Source organism: Corapipo altera, unplaced genomic scaffold (assembly GCF_003945725.1).
Source record: "Corapipo altera isolate COAL_440 unplaced genomic scaffold, ASM394572v1 1, whole genome shotgun sequence".
NCBI lineage: Eukaryota > Metazoa > Chordata > Aves > Passeriformes > Pipridae > Corapipo > Corapipo altera.
In genome coordinates this window covers 24,833,817-24,856,976 of record NW_020884873.1, presented here as the reverse complement: position 1 = coordinate 24,856,976, position 23,160 = coordinate 24,833,817, and the positions used below count along the sequence as shown (strand labels likewise).

General features: G+C 33.7%; 1 protein-coding gene across 8 annotated transcripts in view; it reads right to left on the bottom strand.

Annotated features, from left to right (window-relative positions):
• The window catches only part of CEP290 (centrosomal protein 290), a 55,437-nt gene that overhangs the window by 915 nt on the left and 31,362 nt on the right, over positions 1-23,160 (bottom strand). For 6 of the 8 annotated variants that reach the window (XM_027654176.1, XM_027654213.1, XM_027654189.1 and 3 more), the window contains 25 exons: positions 22,585-22,696; positions 21,349-21,804; positions 20,138-20,302; positions 19,811-19,918; positions 19,589-19,723; positions 18,673-18,936; positions 17,808-17,915; positions 17,042-17,232; positions 16,156-16,369; positions 15,830-15,967; positions 15,518-15,739; positions 15,062-15,178; positions 13,517-13,662; positions 12,290-12,445; positions 11,582-11,705; positions 10,369-11,016; positions 9,188-9,322; positions 8,807-8,893; positions 6,936-7,100; positions 6,501-6,623; positions 6,036-6,196; positions 2,993-3,134; positions 1,348-1,421; positions 1,102-1,205; positions 184-269 (listed from right to left, as the gene is read on the bottom strand). In XM_027654176.1, the coding sequence (XP_027509977.1) occupies positions 184-269; positions 1,102-1,205; positions 1,348-1,421; positions 2,993-3,134; positions 6,036-6,196; positions 6,501-6,623; positions 6,936-7,100; positions 8,807-8,893; positions 9,188-9,322; positions 10,369-11,016; positions 11,582-11,705; positions 12,290-12,445; positions 13,517-13,662; positions 15,062-15,178; positions 15,518-15,739; positions 15,830-15,967; positions 16,156-16,369; positions 17,042-17,232; positions 17,808-17,915; positions 18,673-18,936; positions 19,589-19,723; positions 19,811-19,918; positions 20,138-20,302; positions 21,349-21,804; positions 22,585-22,696 (4,381 nt within the window). Of the gene's footprint in view, positions 1-183; positions 270-1,101; positions 1,206-1,347; positions 1,422-2,992; positions 3,135-6,035; positions 6,197-6,500; positions 6,624-6,935; positions 7,101-8,806; positions 8,894-9,187; positions 9,323-10,368; positions 11,017-11,581; positions 11,706-12,289; positions 12,446-13,516; positions 13,663-15,061; positions 15,179-15,517; positions 15,740-15,829; positions 15,968-16,155; positions 16,370-17,041; positions 17,233-17,807; positions 17,916-18,672; positions 18,937-19,588; positions 19,724-19,810; positions 19,919-20,137; positions 20,303-21,348; positions 21,805-22,584; positions 22,697-23,160 lie in introns of those variants that run through there. The other 2 variants (XM_027654219.1, XM_027654227.1) reach the window with 2 other exon arrangements.

Genomic DNA, 23,160 nt, shown 5'->3' with positions numbered 1-23,160 from the left:
TTATCTAGAGACAAAAAAACTCTACCCATAAACAGCACATTCACTAAAAACGAAATAGCCTTTGTAAACATAATGGTTTGAAATTTACTTGGTCATTAAATATTAATTTAGATACTAAACAGCTCTTTCTAGCTAACCGTAATTTTACTCATTATCTTGCCTAGGATGATCCTTGCAACTCACCTTTAATTGCTGTTTTTCCAGCTCTAGGGCTTTCACCTGTGTCTGGAGGTCAGCTATTTTATCCTTCTCTACAGTTTCATTATGCCCTGTAAAAATAATGATGATTTTTTATGAAATTTAAAGTAATGAAAATCCATGGCATGAATAATCTTGTTCGAGTAGTTCTGCATCTCCTGAAAGCTGAAACAGTTGAAGTGTGTAAACCCAGCTGGGATCACCAAAAATTCAAGTCATCTGGGCTTTTCCTTAGTTCTTGTAAAAATTAGTGGTGTCTAGTTCTTGTGATTAAATGCAGTAGTCCAGTGACCAGTATGTTAGCACACTTCTGAGAAATATGACATGTATGCTTTCTCTGAATTAAGTGCAGGAAGTCTGGAAATCTTGTTATGTGTATTCTTACATTCAAGAGGGTTAGTTTGTTTTGGTTTTATTCCAGTCATATGGCAATGTGCTGCTCCATAGTGCTCTGCTTTTCCCATGGGACCGATGCCTGCTAAATCTTAAGTTATTCACAGAGCTGCTATCTGGAAGTAGGCAGTCATTCTCTAGCAGCTTAGAAACCAAAGCAAAAGAGTATTTTAGTGAATGACTGATATCTTACAAACAGTCTTTTGAGGCTAATAAAACAAGTGGTGGCATGAACTACACATCTTGTGAGGGAAAAATCATACAAAGATTACAGTCTTTTGCTCAGGATAATTGATTATGGAGATTTTTACTAAGAATTCTCTACAAAAGACTTGTATATGTACTCAAAAATCCAAGGCCTTAGTCTGCTACAGTTTATACTATTTTGGCATTAATCTAAATCAAACAGTTCTTTACATTTATTATCACTTTGCACAAACATATTTAGTAAAAATAGTTTTAGGCTCGAAATACAGGTAGATCTTTATTTTAGGTATTGAAAATTATTACCAACTGCCAGATCTTCACTTTTATAGGTGTGTCTGTGGTGCTTATAATCCTCCATCTGGTGCACTAGTTCTGCTTTTTCTTTCTCTAATTGATTATTAGTTAATCTGGAATATAAAACAATTTTAGAATAATTTTTAAAAATTATTAAAATATTTTAGAACTTTTACTAGAAATGTGCAATAGACATTTCCTGGTCATTCTTATTTCATGCATATTGGCTGAGGTATTTATTTAGAAGTACATTACCTTAAAAGCTGAAGCTCCTTGATGAGGCTTTGCTCTGTCCTTGCACCTTCAGGAAGATATTTGAGAAGCTTAATCTTAAAAGAAAAATTAAGAAAGTTTTACTTATGAAAACAGCATCCATGAACAACACAGTTCAGACAGAATTTTCTTGGACCCAGGATTAAAAAATGAATGAAAATAATACTAAAGATGTAACCAAGTACTAGGTTATCAAAAAAAAAGAAACCAAGTGTTCATCTACTGACAGTTTGTATGAAGCTAATTCTCAGCAGCCTTTTCGAAGTTAGCATAGATCATTGCTACATATTTCATGAAGGATGAAAAAAAAAGTATTCAGAAGTTAGATTTACAAAAAAAGACACATAGCTACGTCAGCATAATTTATACAGATGCTTAAGGAAGTGACATGCCTAAATCATTAAGTGCTTTAAAAATACTACTGATGTACTTATTTGCATCCCTAGGTGTTCAAGTTCCTTTTGAAAGATAATATGAAAAGCCTGTAATTTTGCAGTGAAAACCCAAATGAGTGTCCATTGACTAGGTATGACCTGCAGTCATTAAGTTAGAATAGGTCCCTGACCAGAGAGGGAACAAGCCTCTAGAAGTGCCTTTTGGTAAAGATGCTAAAGCAAAAAAATTAGTGTTCTAAATAGAAGATAATATACAGTTTATGAATGCGGTGACAATTTATGAACCCTCATGAGGCTACTGTTAATGATAGGCTTTTGTTCTGTTTCTACCTAAAATGGTAAGCATCTGGGTACCACATAACGAAAGATTTTTATCTCTGAGTTAATTTTGCTGCTGGTATACACTTCATGTTAATAACGCTGACATAGAAAAGGGAAAACAAGCAAAAATTAACAAAATGGTTGGTTTTTAGGAATCAATTCCAAGTTCTATTTATTAAACACATCTACTTTCTTACATAATATACATATGAATTCCCACACTGCAAATTTGTATTTGATGCCTTACACTGAAAATGGCTGGTACAAGACCATTGTACAGTGTGGGGAAGAAAACATGTACTTATTAATAAACAAGAAGATGGAAGCTGACCTAGGTGAATAGTCCTAGGACTGCATCTCTGGAGTACTTAAAAGCCAGAATGTGGAACATCTTTTCAAAGGTACCTGAGTTTTAAAATCACATCAACTCTTCCACACATAAAATAGTATCTGAAAGACTTATGAGAGGCTACATGTAAGAGGCCGTGTTGGAAACAAATCAAGATCCCATTTAGGATGGCTAAGTCAATCCTCTCCCCCCAAAAACCTGTAAGGAGTAGAAAAGTCTCTGCAGAACAAGCTAGAAGGATCTTAAAGACCATTTGAAGTATCTGTACTTACAGGCTTCCATGTGATCGTGAAACTATAGTAAAAAAAGGCGTACAGAAGAACATAGCAGAAAAACACAGTTTCCCCCTAAGGCTGCAAGTCAAGAATATATATTGATAATATGTGGTAAACCTCATTAATTGGCTAAAATATGTAAATATATTTGAGGCAACTATGACTGAAAAAACTGTAAAAGAAAGGATTAGAGAGAAAATAACTACTTTCCCACTACAGACATTAGAAAGACATAAATTAATAATAATCATTCTATTCTCAGAGTAATCTGGCTAAATTTTACTCACTTGTTCTTTTAGATCTTGTAAATTTTTATCGGCATTGTGTTCACGTTCTCTTGCTTCCTGAAGCAGCCGTTTAAGGTCAGCAATGCTTTGGGTTTTCTTAGCAATATCCATTTCCATTTCCTTCAACTTAGTTTCATGCATCCTGGTAGTAGTTTTATTTAGAAAAAGATAAGAGCAGAAATACAGATTTAAATATGAGAATAAATGCCATAAAATAAACTCTAAAATATGCTTGGGGCATTAGCCTTGAAAATAATTACTGGTCTTATAAATACAGTGTGCTGAAAGAAGCATAATGAAAAATACATATTTAATCTTAGAATAAAAGCTTTTCCACTTTGGTGGATCTTTCTTTGTGTCTACCTTTTATTAAAGGGTGATGGGAATCTTTTCATGCTATTGCACATAAACCTCAAACTACTTCATGCTAAAAGGATGCCTGTTACTGATGCAATATGTAGACTGATTGGGTCTTTGTTGTACCTTTGACAGTATTTTTCTTATTATTTAATAATTTATGGAAAATAATGTACTGAGAAAAGGGCTAATATGGATACAGAAGAGGAAGACTCCAAGGGCAAAACTGTTCTACAATAAATTAATTTACCCTGAAGTAACAGCAGTCTGAGAATGATTCCATTTTGCTTTCAGCCCTAGAAGGCTACGAAAAGGTTTGTGTAGAATCCAAAATGTTGGAAGGTACCTCTGGAGATGTAGTCCAGTCTCCCATCTGAAGTGGATTATCAGACAGCAAACATTTTGCTCCACGTCAAAGAGCCTTCTGAAGGGTCCCTTGGATGACACCCCTTTGCCCTATTGAATACTTTCTGTTACCACATATGCTTTGGAATATGTGCTAGTGAGGTGGATTGCATGTTAAAGTGCCTCAAGCAGCTCCTCTGGATTAGTAATTTCTTAATGTTATTAACTTACTTTAAATTCATGTTAAATTAAATGCACATAAAAGTTTTTATTCACAAGCTGAAATAGGCAAGTACAATTAAGCACAACCATGTATTTGATAGCTGTCTATACACAACTACATATCTCTATCTAAAGTAAATAGGACTAAGTAGAAATGTTCTTCCAAAGAAGTGAAGAACTAAAAGAATAACTGTATTAAAACTACTGAACCTACACTAGCTGTTAAGGGCCTACCATCTTCACTGCATGTTTGTATCTTTCTCCTGTAGTCAGCAGCCAGTTTTGCCCACCTTCCTTATGCTAAATATGACCTTGCATAGAGACATTTTATCTCACTAGATAGTGTGGGGAAAAGTTAAAAAAAAAGGAATGGCTTTCTGAAGTCTTAGTGAAATGAAATGGCTTAGCAATATGCCAGAGAAGCACAAGAACTCCCCCAAGGGATCGTGTGGGAGTGCAAGACAAAAGTGGGTAAAATCTTGGATATCAACAGTGATCTGACCTAAGATGAAATCAGAGAAGTCTCTCTCCTGTCCAGCTGATTTTCTGCCCTAGTAAGATTACTGTCAGAGGTTCTGATTTTGTAGATACCTTTCACTTCTGTTTACAACTGTTCAAGAGTACTTTTGCAGTACATCATCTTATCTCACCCTGAGATCATACAGGAATCCAGACTCAAAGATTTTTTACCAAAAATTTGCTCTATTCAACCCTTATGGAGGACACAGGCTGCTTATTTCTGTTAATAGCCTAAGCATTGTTACATTTCTTTTGTCCTTTTCTGAGGTCCAGCAGTACAAGATGATATCCAACAAAAAACTTGCCTCAAGAAGGGCAAAATTCTCCTTCCTAGTCCACTTTGATGAATCATGAGCATATTTCATGTGAACATATCTTGAGATATATATCTAATGAATATTCTGTATCAATCTGTTCATTATATCTGTTCATCTATATGTTAGTGTGACATAAAACTACTATTTTTGTGCTAGTCACAGCTCATTAATGAAATGGGTTAAATAGTAATGCTTCTTGGACTAACCATGGCTTTGGAGTGACCATTTGCCAAAATCATATCTGTAAGCAAACCAGAAACCACAGAGCAAAAGAGCTTGCTTTTAGAAAAGAATGAATGGAATTAGAGTTGTTCAGGCTGTAGAGTTAAGATCTCCAGCCTGTGTAAGTAGGTTGTCACAGAAAAAGTATGAAATTCCACTAATCATGGAGGTAAAGATAAATTAAAAAGTAATTCTGCTTTACAACTTAGGCATACAATCATAAAACTTCTTTTTAGTTTTTTCCATGTTGTGTGATACAAGTGATAGGTAACTTTCAGATAACTTATTGCTAAAGAGTTGTTCACATTTACTAGTATTAGCAAACAAATTTTTGATGCTGATTTCCAAGTCTGAGTTTTATCTAAAAATCTAGAAATGGTGTTTCCCAAACTTCATTTTATATACTGGAAAAGATACGGCCGATCTCAGTTTTTCTCCCTTCTACAAAAAGCAGAATCAACTGGCTGGCTGCAATTCCGGGCCTACAGAACACACAGGAAGGATCTTCTGCTGTGCCTACTTGTCCCAAAGACTATAGAAATCACAGTAGCTTTTCTAACACAACCTCTGCACATTCATATGGTTAAAGGTAGATTCAAATGCTACTCAACTGGAAAATGCAGGTTTCTGGCTTCAATTTTTTATTTCAGATTGGTGTTCATGCAGTAAATTATTGAAATACTTTCTGTGTTCAGCAGAAATGCTGAGATTGCACAAAGCAAAAATACAATACTTTTAAGCAGCAGGGAACACAAAATACTTCCTTTACCTGAACTATCCAGAGATCTAGAGCTGATCTGAAGAATGGAAATAAATAACTGGCTTCTATATAGAGGAAACAGCTAACAAGGCCAGTATTTAAAGACACTAGGTCTCTGTTAGATTCATATCAGAGATCTGTATACTGATTCTATATATTAATATAGAACCAGAAAACAAAGATAATTTAAAACTATCTTCAAAAGAGAGATGAAAAATTATGAAAGTGTAACTTGTTTGTTAATATTTAAAGAGGATTTAACACTTGTGTTTATCTTCCTTACTACATTTTTAATTCCTACCTTGTGACAATGGACTTCCAGCTTTTGCTGTCAGCTCCATCAAGTTGGCTCTCAGCCAAATTTAGCTTCTTAATGGTTTCCTCCAGCTGTACAGTTAACTTTTCATTTAATATCTCCAAGTTATTCTTCACTATTCGTAGCTTCTCTCCACTGTCAGCTTCCTGTAGTTCAGTAAAAGCAAATGTTTATAGAATACTTAACCTCACATGAAACACAGTATTATCTAAAATGATGGTGAGATAGGCTGATTTAGAGGAAAACTGCATTCAAGATTACTAGCACTTCAATTTCTTAATTCTGTCTTGCCCTAGTCCTCGGATATCTCTTCTCTACATATAATGAAAAAATCTGTCATAGCAACATCAATGCTATATCGACCATTAAAAAAAAACCCAACAAACCAACCATGTATTTATATACTTACCACAACCAGTGGAACAAAGGGATGCATTATAATGACTGTACCTTTTTCAGTTCTTTACGCAGTCTTTCGTTTTCAGCAATGACTTTTTCCATTCCTTTGGTTTTAGATTCAAAACGCATACTCAGCTGGTCCCCCAGATCACGTTTCATTTTTTCCATTTCAGACTAAATATCAAACAGTTTGTTAAAGCACGTATACATTGCTTAGTAGAAAATTTCAGATTTCAATTTTTAAAACACAGCTACCTAGCACAATAAACATAACATTTCGTCAAATAATTAAATATATCCTTAAGGTACAACATACCTCATTCAGTATGTTATGCTAAAATTAAGTTCTGCTTTCTGTTCTATATGTTTCATATTTTTAAAACCCTTGTGCCAATCAACATCAACAACAGCCTTGCTGCTCCATTTTTTTTACTAACTTGCATATAAACTGTTACCTAAATATAGTCACTGGAGAAAGTTCAGTACCTTTAGCCCCTCGTTTTCCTGTTCAAGACCAAGTAATTTCTCTTTTGAAACCACAGCTGGTGCTTTCTTCAGTTCTTCATTTTCTCTTTGGAGTCTCTCTACAACCTTTTTCATCAAACCAATTGTTTTTTCCAATTCTGGGACTGTCTTTCCACTTCTACCAGCCTATAGAGAGGGGGGGAAAAAAGTAAAAGCAAGCAAATAGTTCATCTTAACATTCTAAGATACTCTAAATCTTACTTTATTGCTTATTTTCCCATTGCAACTCATAAAAAAATGATGCATTATTTTGGTATAACTTGAACCCTAGAATTCCTTGCATGCTTAGTTCCCCAAAATGTCTAATAATATATTCACCCCCAAAGTCAACATATCAGCTCCTGCATTTTCTGTGTTACCCAAGAAAGTTGCAGTTAAGTCTCAAAATCTGCTGTACTTTATGAACTAAACTGAAACATTAGAAAAATAAATCAAAGAACTACTTAATTTTTAGCTTTTCTTGTAGACCAATTCCCCAGTCCAACAGACTGTTCAATTGTTTAAATGCTAATACTGTTGGGAGGACTGGAGGAGAAGAATGGCTGGGAGCTTGAGGGAGGAAAAGAGGGCCATTTTTTAGCAACCCTATTTCTGCTGAGTTAAAGTCACAGGAAAACTACATTTTAAAGCATAGATCTCCCTTTCCAAAGGCATATATTCTTCTTGAAGAATGATAAATAAATAAATGTGGGGGAAAATCTTGTAATTTGTCCATTTTTTCTCTTTCACTACTTTAAGAAAAGCTGTTAAAGAGTCTTCAAAGCCATTTATTTTTTCATCATTTTTGTAGTGATTTCCTCAGCAATAATAATTTAAAGATGCTGACTCTAGTTCCAGGTCCATGAGGTACCTCCTTTTCTTTCTAAGAAAGGAGCATAGTACAGTGTAAAATAGGGAATATTTTATTCCCTGGAGCTCCACATAAATCTATATAGCAACCAAGTCTCAGAAGTAAAAATTACTTATTTTTCTTCTCTAAAATAATTGGAAGGAGGTTTGTGTTGGTACACAACAGAGTTAAAGAAAAACCTGTCACATCTTGGTGCCTGAAAAGGAAAGAAAAGAACAAAATTTGCTGCCTTCTCAGAACCCTTGCATACAACAGTTTCATAAACTGAATTGCCTTGTCCAAAAATTACCACTGCACAAGAAGAAAAAAAAAACAAGCAGTTCACGCAAGGTTTGAGTAAAAGAATCGAAAATTATCTTTTCCAGGTACCCAGAAGCAGAACTCATTCTCCTTTTATACTGAAAGAGCTACGAAGGCACTGAAGAGCTTTTAATTAAGTCAGCTTTCTTTAAAAGGTCATACAAATAGTCTGACAAGTTAGGGGCAAGAAACATATTGGGTACTACTGAAGACTTTTTCCTTTAACTTCTGAAATATTGCTCTATTAAAGTAGTTAACAGTAGCTGGGGTAAAATTTAACTGTGTCATCTTGTGTAGTGCAACAAACAAAAACCTTCACTAGCAATAACTTACATTTTCTAACATCTGCATCAAGTCAAATAATTTAAATAAATACACTAATATAATTTTCATTATCACAACTGTAACTGAAATTTATTGTATAAATATGTTTCTGAAGATAACTAATCCAAGTGATAAAATAAGGACATGATAGTGTATATATTTAAGTGTAGTTGTAGTCCTTCTAATGGTCCTGTTAACTTCATTTCATTAATTTATTATAGCAGTTTATCAATAAAATAAACAAGAACAATTAATATTTGCTTTTGTTTGATTCCAAGTAATTTTGCTTCAATAAAACTTTGAGCTTTTTCTTTTCATTCTCATTTAATTATGATGAAAATGCTGATACAATACTCACCCCTCTAACGCTGCCCAGCTTTCGTTCAATATCTGCTTTCTCTTTTTTGAGAAGTTCACACATTTCTTTTAAGTCATCTACTTGGTCCTACCAAAAAAAAAAAAAAGGCAATAAGCAATTTAATTAGATCTCAAATTGATGTGAACAGTTGGTGAACAAAATTACAATTGGTATTTCAACTGGTTAACTTCGAAAAATTTAAGAGAAAGCACTTTCCCATATTAATGACATTTTCTATCATTTCTACCAGCAATTCCACCTTCTCAACTTCTGTAAAAACATGAAAAACTTACAGTATATACAGAAAAAATATCCGTTTCTTTTTAAACAATTCCCTAACCTGTGTCAGAGTAAAGGGGACTAAAGGTAAAAAGATGCTACCTTTAGTCTTGGCAAATCTTTATTGGCCTGCTCTAGCTGGAATCTTAGCTCAACATTTTCAGATGACAATCTTAGATTTTCCTTTAAAACTTCTTGTTCTCTTCGATACTGATCACTTGACCCTATTCCTGAGGTCTTGAGAAAAGAGAAGGGAAAAAAATTATTAAGTGGTTATGCACTAATTCAATACAACTATCAGTTGTAGCTGATTAAGAGCAACAGATAATTAGTATTTTTCACAGAAATAAAACAAGATGGTATTATTACCAGTTTTGATCTAATCTACTTTAACACCTCTTACATTTCCTAAACTTGCTTAACTGTTAAGGGAAGTTTACAAATCAGTATAAACCGGTAAAAATTTTGTCAAACCAAAATTAACTCTCAAACTATTGGGTAGAAATAAATTCCAAAATCTAAAAGACAAAAAAGTTACTGAGTGTAGTAAGTTGTGACACTGTTTCTGGGAATAGCATCTAATTTTAAGGATATATTCTGATAGTTTTTTAAATAGTAAATATGTCATAAGACATTTCAGTTATGTCAAAGAGATCACAGAGCAAGTCAGCAACAGTAGTATGTAACTCTTGTTCTTAGTTTGTTATTTCCTACAAACTTAAGTCTTTATCCATGGAGGCTAGTACTTTCTATAACATGAAGAGTGCTTTGCATGTTTTATATTGCCAATTCAAATTATAACTATATGGTAAAGTATTTTGCCTGACTAGTAAAGAGAAAAACATTTTAATGATATAATAATCAGTATTTTTCACTTATGTAATTATGGAATTAACTTTATGATTTATTACTTTACCACTAATAACAGGAATAAAGTATTTGCTTCAATAAAGCATATTTTTTAGTATAAGTCTAAGTAAGAAGTAAGTGTAAGTAAGAAGATATCATAAGTCTCTTAAAGAATGAAGAGCATCAGCTAGCTGCATGTATCATTGATGTAAACTCTCTGGATCAAAATTTTAGTATTGACAGTAGCTTACTTGTGAGTTGTCACGCATGCCTATCATGAAAGTACAAGGTTTGCTTTATGGACCACTTGATGACTAGACTTCAATATCCCTGCAGACCATGCATAGGAGAGCATGGCTTTATCAAAATCAAACTATTCTATTTCTTTATCATTTATACTGAAGAAACGCTAGGGGGACACTACAGTATCAAACCTTGGGCATTTCACAAAATTCTGAGGTTGTTTCAACCCTTTCTGTACAGCTTCGGTAATTTTCATGTTTATTCTCTGCAGTGTGTTGATTCATTTCATTATTCACATTTATTTTGTCTGCTTCACAGTCATTAGCTTGAGTAGAAAGTTCCCCCAAATCAGACTGATTGCAGCTCATTCTGTCAGTATCAGGCTCTTCTACACCTTCTTCTTCATCCACATTTGATTGTTTGAAGATTTCTTGCTTGCTCTCTTCTTCGCATTCCTCATTAACTTTTCCTTTTTCAGGCTGGGTTATATTTTCTTCTTTTTCACTGCAGTTCTCTTTATCATATTCAGGTATATTTTTGTTTTCCAATACTTCTGTAGAAAAATCTGTGTCCTTCCATTTCTCACTCTCTTCAGGATGCTGTTCAGGAGACACTTCTGTGCTTGCATCTGCAGTAGCCTCCTGGCCTTTGTTATGCATGATGCAGGTTTCTGTGTGTGCTTCCTCATCTATTTCATTGCCATCAGTAATGCTATTATTAGCCTGATGTTTCATTTCATCCCTACTCAAAACAGATTTCTTTTGAAGGTAATTCAGATACTTTTGTTTACTGACAGTGATAGGAACAGATTCGGTCACTTTAGTTTGGTCACATCTACTCTGATTCAAGTTGAAGACAGAGTGAAGCATGAAAGAAAAGCAGAACACAGTAAAATAAAACAGGAAATAAAGAAAACTAGAATGTACTGTTAAGTCTATTCTTGAAAGATTAAGGTAACTTAATAATGCAAAGCTTGTAATATAATGAACCTTGTAAAAATCAAAGCACAACAAAAACACTTAATGTAACTGAAATGCAGCTCAGTATTTCCCCAAATTCTGTGCATCCTAAATTTTCAATCAATATGTAATACAAAAGTATTCTCTCAGTTGCAGACTGATATATTTAAAAATACATTTTCCTTACTTCTCCACATATACTAGAATACTGAATATTTCAGTGTCTACCCATAGAACACAAAAACTATAAGTTTTGTGGGTTGGGGGATTTTTTTAGGTTTCTTTTGCTGTTTTAAAACCACTAAAAGCTGAGTATTTTGTATCATGTTCTAGAATACTGTCATTTGAATAAAACCACCTAAATGACACAGAATACCAAATAGATAAATATTTTTGATAAGTTGGTGCATTTCCTCTAGGTAATATGGTTATATTATTAACTTACTGAGGGTCTCGAAAATGTCTCTCTCGAATATTGTCTCTGCAATGCATGAAGCTTTTCCTGGAGGTATAGGTTTTTGAAATGTAAATCTTCTACAACAGAATCTCTTGGGATTGCTTGCAGTGTTCTACATCGAAAAACAAGTCAAGGCAAAACAAACAAACAGCTATTAATGGTGAAAAACATCCCTTAAAGTAAAAACACCATGAACTTCTGGATTTCTAGGTTGGATTTTCCAGCATTACTGAGCTAGTTATTCTACATCAATGTTAGCCATATAAACTATTTGAACTAACACCTGTGAATGGACAATACACACATGTACAGCCTCTTCTACTCAGATACATTATCCACTGTGATAGTGAATACGCTGATTAAGAATACACTCTCTAAATGCACTCAGCAGTTTCAGTAACTTCCACCAAATCTAAACTGTAGTTATAATTTTACACAATAGGAGCCGTATGTTTTTCACATTATTTAGCTTTTTAGAATAATGAACAAATCCTGCATATTCTCTTAACACGCACAACTGCTCCCAAATAGTTTTAAGTTTGCTCATCACAGACTCAAAGAATAATTTTTTTAATTCCTGTCTGTTTTTTTCCCTTACTGAATTAGTCGGCCCTTTAGAGACCATCTCATTCCACACATTTTTTACTAATTTAGATTTTTTTTGCTTTTTATAGATTCTTTTAAAAAGACTCTCACCTCAAGTGTGCAACTTCATTTTCTAACTCTAGATTCCGTTTTCTTAGTTCTTCCACTTCTTTTTCAGTTTCTGAGGCTCTTACTCCAACAACACGGTCAACAGTGACACCAGTAGTTTTCAGTTTCTTCTGCAGAGCAATTTTCTCTTTTTCAGTCCTGAAAGATCCAGTAAACATACATTTAAAAGTTTATTTGCTAACTTGCTTTCTTTAGGAGAAAATATTTCCTGTCTTAAAGAATCCACATTTGCAATTTGTTTGCTCACTGAACCATACCCCCTTTTCTTTTTAACAAGGTCACCATGGAGATACTAAAAAAACACAACCTAAACCTGAAAAAAACAATGAACATCAAGTCAGTATCATGCATGTCATAAACCACTTGTTGGTTTTGCCTTTGTTCACTGTGAAATTCATGCAAGACTTGCTAAGAATAAATGCTATTTTGAAGCAGTTTCAATCCACCATTTAACAACAGCTACAATTGCTATCACAGTTTCCTTTCTCTTCTGCATCTTTTATCAGTAAAACCCTGCTATTACTGTACCAAAGTAAATATAAAACGTGCAGAGGGTTTGCACATATGGTTGGTTTTTTTAAAAGGCTTCCATCTCATAAGCCTAGAACAGTCACTACTGCAGTAGCACTACATGTAACAGTAGCACAGCATCCAGTCCTCATCATGGCTGGGCTTTGCAAACGAAGATTTGGGGAGGGCTCTACCCACGTTTTGTACAAGCACGCTGGTGGCTGAAAAGGCCAATATGAGACAGGCACGTCCTGTTGCAAAAGGCACAGCAGAAAGACTCCTTAGGTGGTATATTCTGCAAGGCACGATTCTTTCTGCGTTGTCTTTTTTCCTCGGGAGTGATCCTAGCAGCCTGATTAAATAACACAGAGGTGAGGAACAGCCTGTCTTCCTAAAGCTGTTATTTGCTTTATGAGAATAACAGAATCCTAAGACAGGAAGCATAATAAAGGAATTAAATTAATTTTACTTTGATACAGTTTCTTCTAATAAAGGTGGTTTGCTTCTACAAGGGAAATGATATTGGAGAAGTAGTCTGCTGCTTGAAAATTAACTAATCCTTTTAATCTCAACAGCAACGTCAAATTCTCACCATCTATCTTATAAACACAACAAACTGCAATAATTATTACATGAAAATCGTATTTAGATTTCCCTTATGTCATCATTTTGTAGCTGAATCGATTAAAACCAACTCACTTTGTATAAATTTCCTTCAATGTATTTAACTGTTTGGATAAAGCATCTGCCTCTTTTTCCTTTTCCCTTAGTTTGTTCCGGAGTCCTTCCATTCTCATTTGCCATTTTTTACTTTCTTCCCATCTAATTATTTCCTCCTTGGGGGTCTGTGAAGAACATAAGCAAATTATGTATATCCTTTTGAGTTTTTTTCTTGAAGTAAAACAAGAAAACACATTAGAAAACTAAATAATATATTCTTCATTTATCAATTTAAACCAGGAAGCCATAGCAGGCATGTATGATTTACCAAAGCTAAATAGCAGGTTTGGCAGGATATGCTGTGTGAAGTATATAAAGGTAATACAGTTTAATACTGTTACCAAATTCTTCCTTAGCTTTTAATAGTCATTTTACAAAAAAAGGAGTGACACCTTTTATGAAATAAGAGGTGACAGTGCAATCTATCCATTTACTTTGAATTACACATTAGACAGATTTAAGAAAAAGCAGGGTTTTTTCTCTGCCTATTTAAAATATTATCTGTCTTCTACAGCTCTCCAGGGGCTTATTTAAAACATTTTCTGTCTTCTGCACAGCTTTTTTTCCTATGAGAAATGGAATCTCTACTCAGAGTTAACAACTCAGTAACTATAAATTATACATTGGTTAAAACCAGTACCTATGGCATTGCAAACGGCTACTGAAAGATCACAGTCAATATTCCTGTAAACAATTTTGGTTCGGTTTGGGGTTTTGTTTGTTTGTTTATTTTTAATTGGAATTTTCCCTTCTTCAGTTATCCCCTGTACTTCGTTGTCTGTCTTTTTTCTAAACAGTTACTGCTACTAAGGAAAGGAAGGAAACGAAAATCTCCGAAAATAGGAAAAATACATGCTAAGTGTGAGAAAAATACCTCTAGACACAAAGCAACAGGTATTTAAAACATTTCAAATTCAGTGGATCCGTAAGTCCAGTCCTAGAAAAATACTTAATTTCATAACTAGTCTGAATGTCATTATACAAGCATGCTGTAATATTCCAGTATACTTTATGATTAGTATGAGAAGCTGCTAATTAGTTACTGAAGTAGTAACAAGGAAAAAAACAAACAACTGGTAAATTAACACAACTCCAATTGCTCAGAACCTCTTGTATGTGGAGATCACTATTGTGAAGGATAATCACTTATAGATATCATCCCTGTTAGGATTCACTCTTTTGCTCCTAATTACTTTGTGTTTTTACCATTGTATCGATTTCACAGAGGCACATTTGACAGCACTTACGTAATAAATTTAACTGCTACCTACAAAATCTTAGTTTTCTAAGATTTTTAATGGATGTTTAATTCTACAAAAAAGGCAGGAAAACATTAATATACCAGTACTAAGTAACAAGAGCAGTAACAAAGACCATGGGAAACATGAAGAAGTTGCAGCCATGAAATTGCTTTTCTTCTGGTCAAGTTTGGTTGATTGCTTTTAGAAGAAACTGGGAGAGTAGAACTGCCTTGATGATCTAGGTTGATGATGTCTTCAGTGCCACGATATGAATATCACATACCTTGTCTTCTCTTACACCTTTTTTTTCTGTTTCTTCACACTTTGTCTCAAGTTCACTCTCCAACTTTTTAATTTTTTTCTGAAGCACATCTATCAGATTTTGTTCATCAACTTTGCTCTGAAAAATTACAAATTTTTACAAACTTCAAGTTTAGTGATTGCTACCTAAGTTGTTTTTTTCTCAAGTAAAAAAATAAGGATTTTAATTCCAAGTTCGTAGAATTTGTTTAGAACCTCAACGATGTTTTTAAAATTATCTTTAAAGTATTATAGTATTGGAACATAACTTTGCACTCTGAACTCTGAATAATCAGCAGCAGGTATAACTCTTAAAAAATAATTAGATGATTCTCCTGTAAGTCAGGAGAAGCCAAAAAGACTTAATCTTTTCCCCCCAAACCAGCACATCTATACAGAAAATGGACCAACATGAAACAGTTTGAAAAATCACTTCTACCTGAATGCTACTGCTCAGTCTCCTAATACGGTTCTTCAGTTCTTCATTTTCTTTTTCCATTTCATTTTTTTCCCTCGATATTTTAGCAAATGCTTTTTGTTTGCTCTGAAGTTCTTGGTTCAATTCATCCCTTTCATCAGACAAAGAAGTTTCCTTGGTTTTACTTATTTTAAGGTTGTCTGTAAGCTTTGTAATCTGATTATTCAATTCCTCTATCTGTGTCTAGAAGAAAACAAACAAACCAGCAAAGCCCACAAATCAGCGTTATCAACGATACAACAAAGCAGTACAACGATGCTACTTAGTACTCACCGTAAGCCCCTTTGTTTCTCTGTCAACAATCTCCTGGACATTCATATATGCCTCTTTTTGTGATGCAGCAGAAATAATCTGCTGTTCAGCATTAGCAGTCATTTCTGCTCGGAGTTCCAGAAGTGCTTTACTCAAAGCCTGAAAGTAATTAATTGAATTTTTTTTAAGTGAAGATGCTGCTAAGAAACAAGAAAAGGCAATTATATTTTACCGTGGTCTATTATGCAATTATATTCTATCTCCTGCTCAACTACACAAAGAATTCTTAAGCATTGAGAAACAGTAAACATTTAAGTGGCATGGAGATTAATTTTTTGTTAACTAACTTTGTGCTGGTTCTCTTTTATGGCTAACTGGCTCTTCAGCTGTTCCACCAGGTTTTTCAGTGTTGCTGTGGGTGCTCTGTTATTTGCTTCTTTCTGGATCTCTAGTTCAGCTTTTACATTTGCTAATTCCTTCTCCTTCTGAGATAATATATTCCTCAATTCATTTGCTTCATGTTTTATTTGTTCCATATCAACTGTGTGCTTTTCCTGAAGCCTAATAAAAAATAAGCATTAATAGGGTATACTGCAATAATTAACAAATTCCAAATAAGTAACATAGGACATGATTTATATTTTTTATTACTATTAAAACAAATGACACTTAGATTTGGAAACAGCAAAAAAAGACTGACTCAACAAAGGTGGCCTCCATTTAATAAGAAAATTACTCAAGAAAGTCAGTAAAGTCAGATTAGAGTATTGTTCATTCTCATTCCTGGCCCTTAGAGGTTAAAAAAACATCATACTTTTCTCCTTTTAAACACCAGCTAAATTTTCATGAGTTTAAACTGGTCAGCAGCAAACCCAAACAGATGTATCAGGGGGAGAAAAACAACAAAACACAAGACAGCAGATAATACAGTAACTTAAAAAAACTTTCTTACCGAGACTCCCCAAATACTTTTCCACTGAATGGCACAAAGCTAACAACTGAAAGGCTCTTTTCCAAGCCACAGTTTTTCAGTATTATCCCCAGTGAAGGGCTACAGATTAAAAATAACTTATAGTTACCAACTATACTAATGCTTTTGAGTTAGTTTTTTTCAGTTAAATCTTAAATTCAGCAAAAATATGTTCAATTTGATAGATCAGTCCTGTAGCAGCAAAACATAACTGACTTGATCCACTCCAGGTTGTGACTTACATTAACAGTCTAAAAACTTACTGGATTCTGATAGTCTCAAACTCATTGATTTTCATTATAGTAATTTGTTTTTGTTTCTCCAAATCAGATGATGTTTTCTTTAATTTTCCAACAAGTGAAGCAAGAGAATTATCCTGTTCGGCTACAGTTTGCTCTAAGCGGTGAAAATATTTGCTGTTGGAAAGTGATAAAGAAGACTTTTTCCCTAATTCCTGTAAAATAGAGCAAATGCACATGATAAACACTTTAAGCTTTAAATTAAAGATAACCATTAGTAATGCATTTTTAACTCAATCCTAAATATACCTAAACATTCATAGCTAATACATTTATTTACTGAGATGAGATTCTTAGTTCACAGAGAAACCAGTCACACTGGTTTGAAAAGAATTTTGTGCATCTAATGATCAACAGAATAACCAGTTAAAACAGGTTTCACCTTATCATAAAGTGTAGAGAGAAATTTCATATTGAAATGGGATAGTTTAATATAAATACAGATTGAATGAGATGAATAGAAGACAAAATATAACTCTCTCTCCTAGAAGTCTCCGTAAGGATGATATCAAAAACAGGGACTGAGGTGGTAACTTTGGTTTCTTATACATGACTTCTAATCCATCTCATGTGAATTCTCTCAAGAACAATACAATAACTGTATCAATCACACGTTTCTTTTTCCTGTCATCAATTATTACTTACTTTTGACTGCAAAACTGTTCTTTTCACCAACAAATTAAAAAACATAGGAACAACTTCACTAATCCCACAAATACACATAACTCACCAAAGCAGTCTCTTTGAATTTATTAAGGGAATTGTCAGTGTGCAAATCTAACTTCTGGTGTAGAACTCTTAGGTCTTCCTCATGCTTCTTTGCTATTTCCTCTTGTTCCTGTTAGTTCAAAATAAAAGTATAACTCTACTGGATGTACACTATCACAGAAAGTCATGAACAACAGTCCCTTCAAGCTGTTTATTCACTCATTGCTCAACATTACTCTACAGACTGAAGAAATAGCTACACATGTTAACCAAAGCACACTAAGTGAATATGATAGAAAGTCTGCTTTGGAAATGTGCTCCTGATCCAAACACACTAAAACTGATGCATGTTTAGTCTTGAAGTACCTCTGAGACAAAAGGTTTATGCTTTAAAATATGCTTTATGGATATATAAAAACCAATATTAATTATGCTTAAGCAATATAAAGTATGCTTAGATACACTGTTTATGCTTTTAAAAATGCTTTAATTTAAAATATGCTTTAAGAAGCATATTTTCCATAAATGTCTTTCCTCTATCTTCCAAATATCTACCAGATACAGTCCAGATACAGCACAACTTACTCTTGCAAGTACTGAAAAATCCCATAAAAATATATGACATACCACTTCTCATAGCAGAATTTTAGTTTTCTTCCTGTCACACTACTTTAATTCCTAGACAGACATCAGATACATAAACTCTTGGACCAAGCATTATAAGAGGCTAAAAAATTCTATGTGAACCTCTCACATAAAAAATAACAAATTGTTCTGTTACATCTGAGCTCAGAAACTTATTTTAGATTTCACTAGCAATGTGAAAACAGTGAATCAACTAAAATAACTTAAAAATGGAAGAAATTTTATCCAAAAAGTTTAACTACCTCTCTTGCTTTAGCAAGCATATGTTGGTATCTTTTTAACACTTCCTCCTTTTGATTTAATCTTGCTTGCATATTTGCAATGGTTTGATGAGCAATTTTAATGGCATGATGGTACTCTGGATCATCTTCTCCTTTGCCTAATTCAGCCATTATTTTCTCTTCTGATGATGCAGGCAATCGAAGTCTTAGTTCATTTATAACTTTGTCTCTTGATAAAACATTTTGTTCAGCTTTCCACAGAGCGGTTTCCTTTTCTTTTAATTTCTACAACGAAAGGCAATTGTTGCATTTCCAGAATTCAAAAACTGCACGAAGATCTTACTTTTTAAGAAATGTACCAGAAAGATTTGTCTAAATGGACTTATAACCACAAAATGCTTTGCACTGGGTTCTGTCTGTATAGGATTACCTTTAAGTGTGGAAAAGTCCCAGAATATCATTACCTTGTCTTTTGTTTGGCACAAGACACTGAAAGCAACTGATTTTGTGCTACCAAACTAAGACGCCCGTGTTTTACAAATTTCTCTAGAACCATTTAGTATGATGTATCTTCTGTAACAGAATAGCAATTTACTAACCCAAGATAAAAGTATGTTGCTATGTTACTTTGCTACTTGTTAAATTTAATGTAACACTTGCTAAGTTTAACTAGCTTTAATCAATGGAATTTTGTACAGTAAGAACATCTTACCCTATTAAATGGAAGAATAAAAACACTAGAAAATTCTCAATAATTTGTTCCAATGGAAAAAGTATTTAATTTTATTCATGGTGTGACTATATTATTTACATTTTCTCTGGGTTAAATATATCTAAGTGACATTTAAAAAAAGATATTTATTATAGGGGAAAAAAAGTAACAGGCATAGAAATACAAACTTTGTTACATTATAGGATAATTTATATATTTAATTACCTCCTCCAGTGACCTGCAGGTTGCCCTAGTTTCCAGGATTGTTCGAACATGCTCCTGAATCTTTCTTAAAGCCAACTCAAGTTGTTGTGCGATTGGCAAACTAGGGTCTGGAACTGAGCCTGTAGCCTCTTCTAACTGCACAGAAAGATTCATATTCATGTAATCTGACAGCTCCAAAAAACATACTTATGAGTCTATTTTTAGTTAATTCAGTGCATGTACCTTTAAAGCAGTGCTAAATATTTTATTTTGTTGATGATCATACAGGTCTAATTGTCGTTGCAGTTCCACTTCCCTCTGGTCCCAAGCCATTTGCCTTTCCTCATGAAACTGTAATATGTTTGATAAAGGTAGTTTATTTACTGAAGGCAATAGAAATTTTATAACCAACTTCAACAGAAGAGTTACCGAAAAGTAAAATACTCAAATGTGTTATTAAAAAGAACTATGAAACCAAGATATAAACATCCATGTTAAAAAGTTATTAGGAAAATCACTGAGTAAAATAAGGAATATGCTGCTTGTTGAATAGCATGCAGAAATACATACCTTGTTCTGCTGCACAATTTCTTCTTCCAAATTATTGATTGTACGTTCATATTCAGAAATGATATTACACAAATATTTCACCTCTTCCTTTTGCTTGACTAATTCTCGATTGAGTTTAAGTTCCTGCAGATGGAGTTCTTCCATCTTCATATGCCATTCAATTACCTAGCAATAAATAAAACATGGTATATTATAATTTACCACAGGCCAATAGATGCAGCTTCACTCTGAGGTAGTATGGCACTTATCAAACCAACAGGAAGACAATCATTCTGCTTTTTTCAGCTTCTTCACTTTTCTTGAGTTAGCAAGCATGGCAAGCATATGAAACTGCAAGAGGAATGTCTGATAAGTGCAGCAGACAATTGGAGTGGCAACAGGTTTCTCCCTCACTGACAGAAGTGCTTTGCAAACAATTTTCAAATGACCTAGAGTTATAGCCTACCCTATGCACCTGTCCAGACGGAAAAAAAAAAAGCATGCAAGAAGTTTGTTTGTTTTTTTCTAAAAGAGCAGAAGATTTTCAAAACCATTAAGCACTGTATGTATTCAAAAATACACATGTACTAAGAATAACAGACATATTTATGTCAAAATGCTCTAGAAAAATATCTGAAAACTGATTTAAAACTAAAACATGCCCAGAGCATTAAAATCGTTGATTGTTTGCATGCAGACTTTAGTCATAACAGATATAATCATATTATATAATACCCAGTGATCTTGAAGAGAAGTGAGAAAGACTTATTCAAATTTCAGGGCAACATTGTTTACAATAGATATGAGTAAGCATAATTACATGATTATAGTAATATTTCTGATGATACTGCTAAATTATTGCCCCTAGATTTATTTAGAATGACATGGATTTGTAGTGAAGATTTCAATGCTAGCTCACAGAACAGCACTTCAGAATGCTATTCTCTGTTTAATTTAATTTAATTCATTATTTAATTAAATTCATAATTTAATTCAAATTAATGTAACTGCATTCCTAGTTAGCCTATAGCTCCTATGTGACTTAATTAGTAAATCTGACTGCACTGATTTTATGGAAAACAAAAAATTACCGGTTTCCCATTCTAACAAAGTTTATTTTGAAATAATTAAGTTCTACATTGAAACAGATATTTAGAGAACAAGCTAAACTGAAATGTAATTTAAATGCAGATCAGATGAACAAAGCTATTCAAAGTTGTAAAATCACAAACCTTTTGAGCTCCTCTTGTATCCTTCAATGCACTTACTAATTCTTCTAAACTTTTCAGTTTTAACTCCAGCTCTAATGTTCTGTTTTCTGCATTTCGACGCTCCTGCTGGGCATGTTGAACTTCTTCCAGGATCTTCAGTTTGTCATTCTGTAGCTGAATCATTGTTTTAGAGAATTTTTCTTGCTGTGCTAAAGGCAGAGCACCACTAAACTGTCGCCGCAAAGACTGAACTGTCTGTTGCAGATGTTTGGCTCTATTTCTTCCTTCCAGTCGGGCAAAATATAAGGCTTGATCTCTCTCATCAAGCTTCTGCTCTAAACGTAGATTTTGGATCTCCATCTTCTGTAGTTTCAATTTAAGTGTTTCCAATTTGCCTACAGCAACAGATTCACTACCTTGAAGGGCTATGATATCTTGATGCAGTTTTGCAATAACTGCTTTTTCATCTGATTGTGCCTAAGAACAAAATTCGTAGAACAAATTTATTTTTCATTTTGAATATGCTAGTAGAGTTTATTTTATATTTTTATTTTGTATTTGTTTTATATTATTTATTATATGCAACACCATTTTTTATTTTATCTATTGCATGTATTTTATTTCACAGAGAATAGCAAGAATTAGCCTCTAACAGCTTTTTACTTTTCCACTGCTGTTTATACAACCACATTTTAGAAGTACACCTTTTCAGATACTGATCTTAAAAACTCTCTTTCCAAAATACTAGAAACTGAGGAAGACAATCTATACCTAAACTTAGAAAATATGGTAATGTAAAAGCTGACACAGGCGTTGGATTTAAGGACTCAAACCATTCTAGAAGACAAAACCAAATCCCAATAAACTGTTTCAGCTAATAACAAGGCACAATAATAAGTCTACTGCAAATCTTCAAGTCCTTTCTTGTTTTGTAAAAAATGACCAAACTTTCCTGACATTGTATTTAAATATTGACCATGATCTATTAATCATACAGGAAGAAATATTACCTAAACAACATGGAAAAAAGCTCAGGATCTGTCATAGCTACCCAGCTAGAAATGGAATAAATGAAGAAGGGAATAATTAATGTAATATAGAAATCTTGAAAGGGTATAGCAACTACAAGGACCAGCTTGCAAAGATCCTTCTGACATACTTTTGAAGTTTTCTAATTCACTGTGAAGTTACTTCATTTATTCTCACTCCAGGAAAAAAAATATCCAAACAGCAGCGTAATTAAAGGTTGAATTTTACCTGATAATCTAAAATTTGCATTCTAAGAGATTCCACTTCTTTATCTCTGTATTGCTGGCGTGCCTCCAGAACTTCAACTTGTGTTTTCGCTACATCAGACAGTTCTCTTAACCTTGCAGGGAAAAGGGGTATTGTGTCACTTGAAACCATTGAGTAACCTTGGAAGTCTGTCAATGCGATGCTAAGAAGAGATACTTAGCATGTTTCCTCAAATCAAAACATTTGGACTTCGTTCTTTTCAGCATACTCTTATCTACTACTCAGAGTTCTTATTAAGAAAATTCTTGTTTGTATTGTCTCTCAACTTTTTCACAGGACGTTCTCCTATAAGTTATACAGAGGTCTGCCAGTGGTTAACGTTCTCCAGCAAAACAATGCCATGTTTTTTACCTGAACTAAGCATCTCTGTCCTCTATTTCTCTCCCACTTCAGGATATACTCAAAATCCTCTAGATGTTCAAAAAGTCTCATTCTCAATTCCTTTCTCTGATTCTCCGAGTTTAATCATTTATTTTCAGTGTCAAAAATCACCACAAGTATCCCCATAGACTTTGTAGATTTAGGAATATAAGAGGA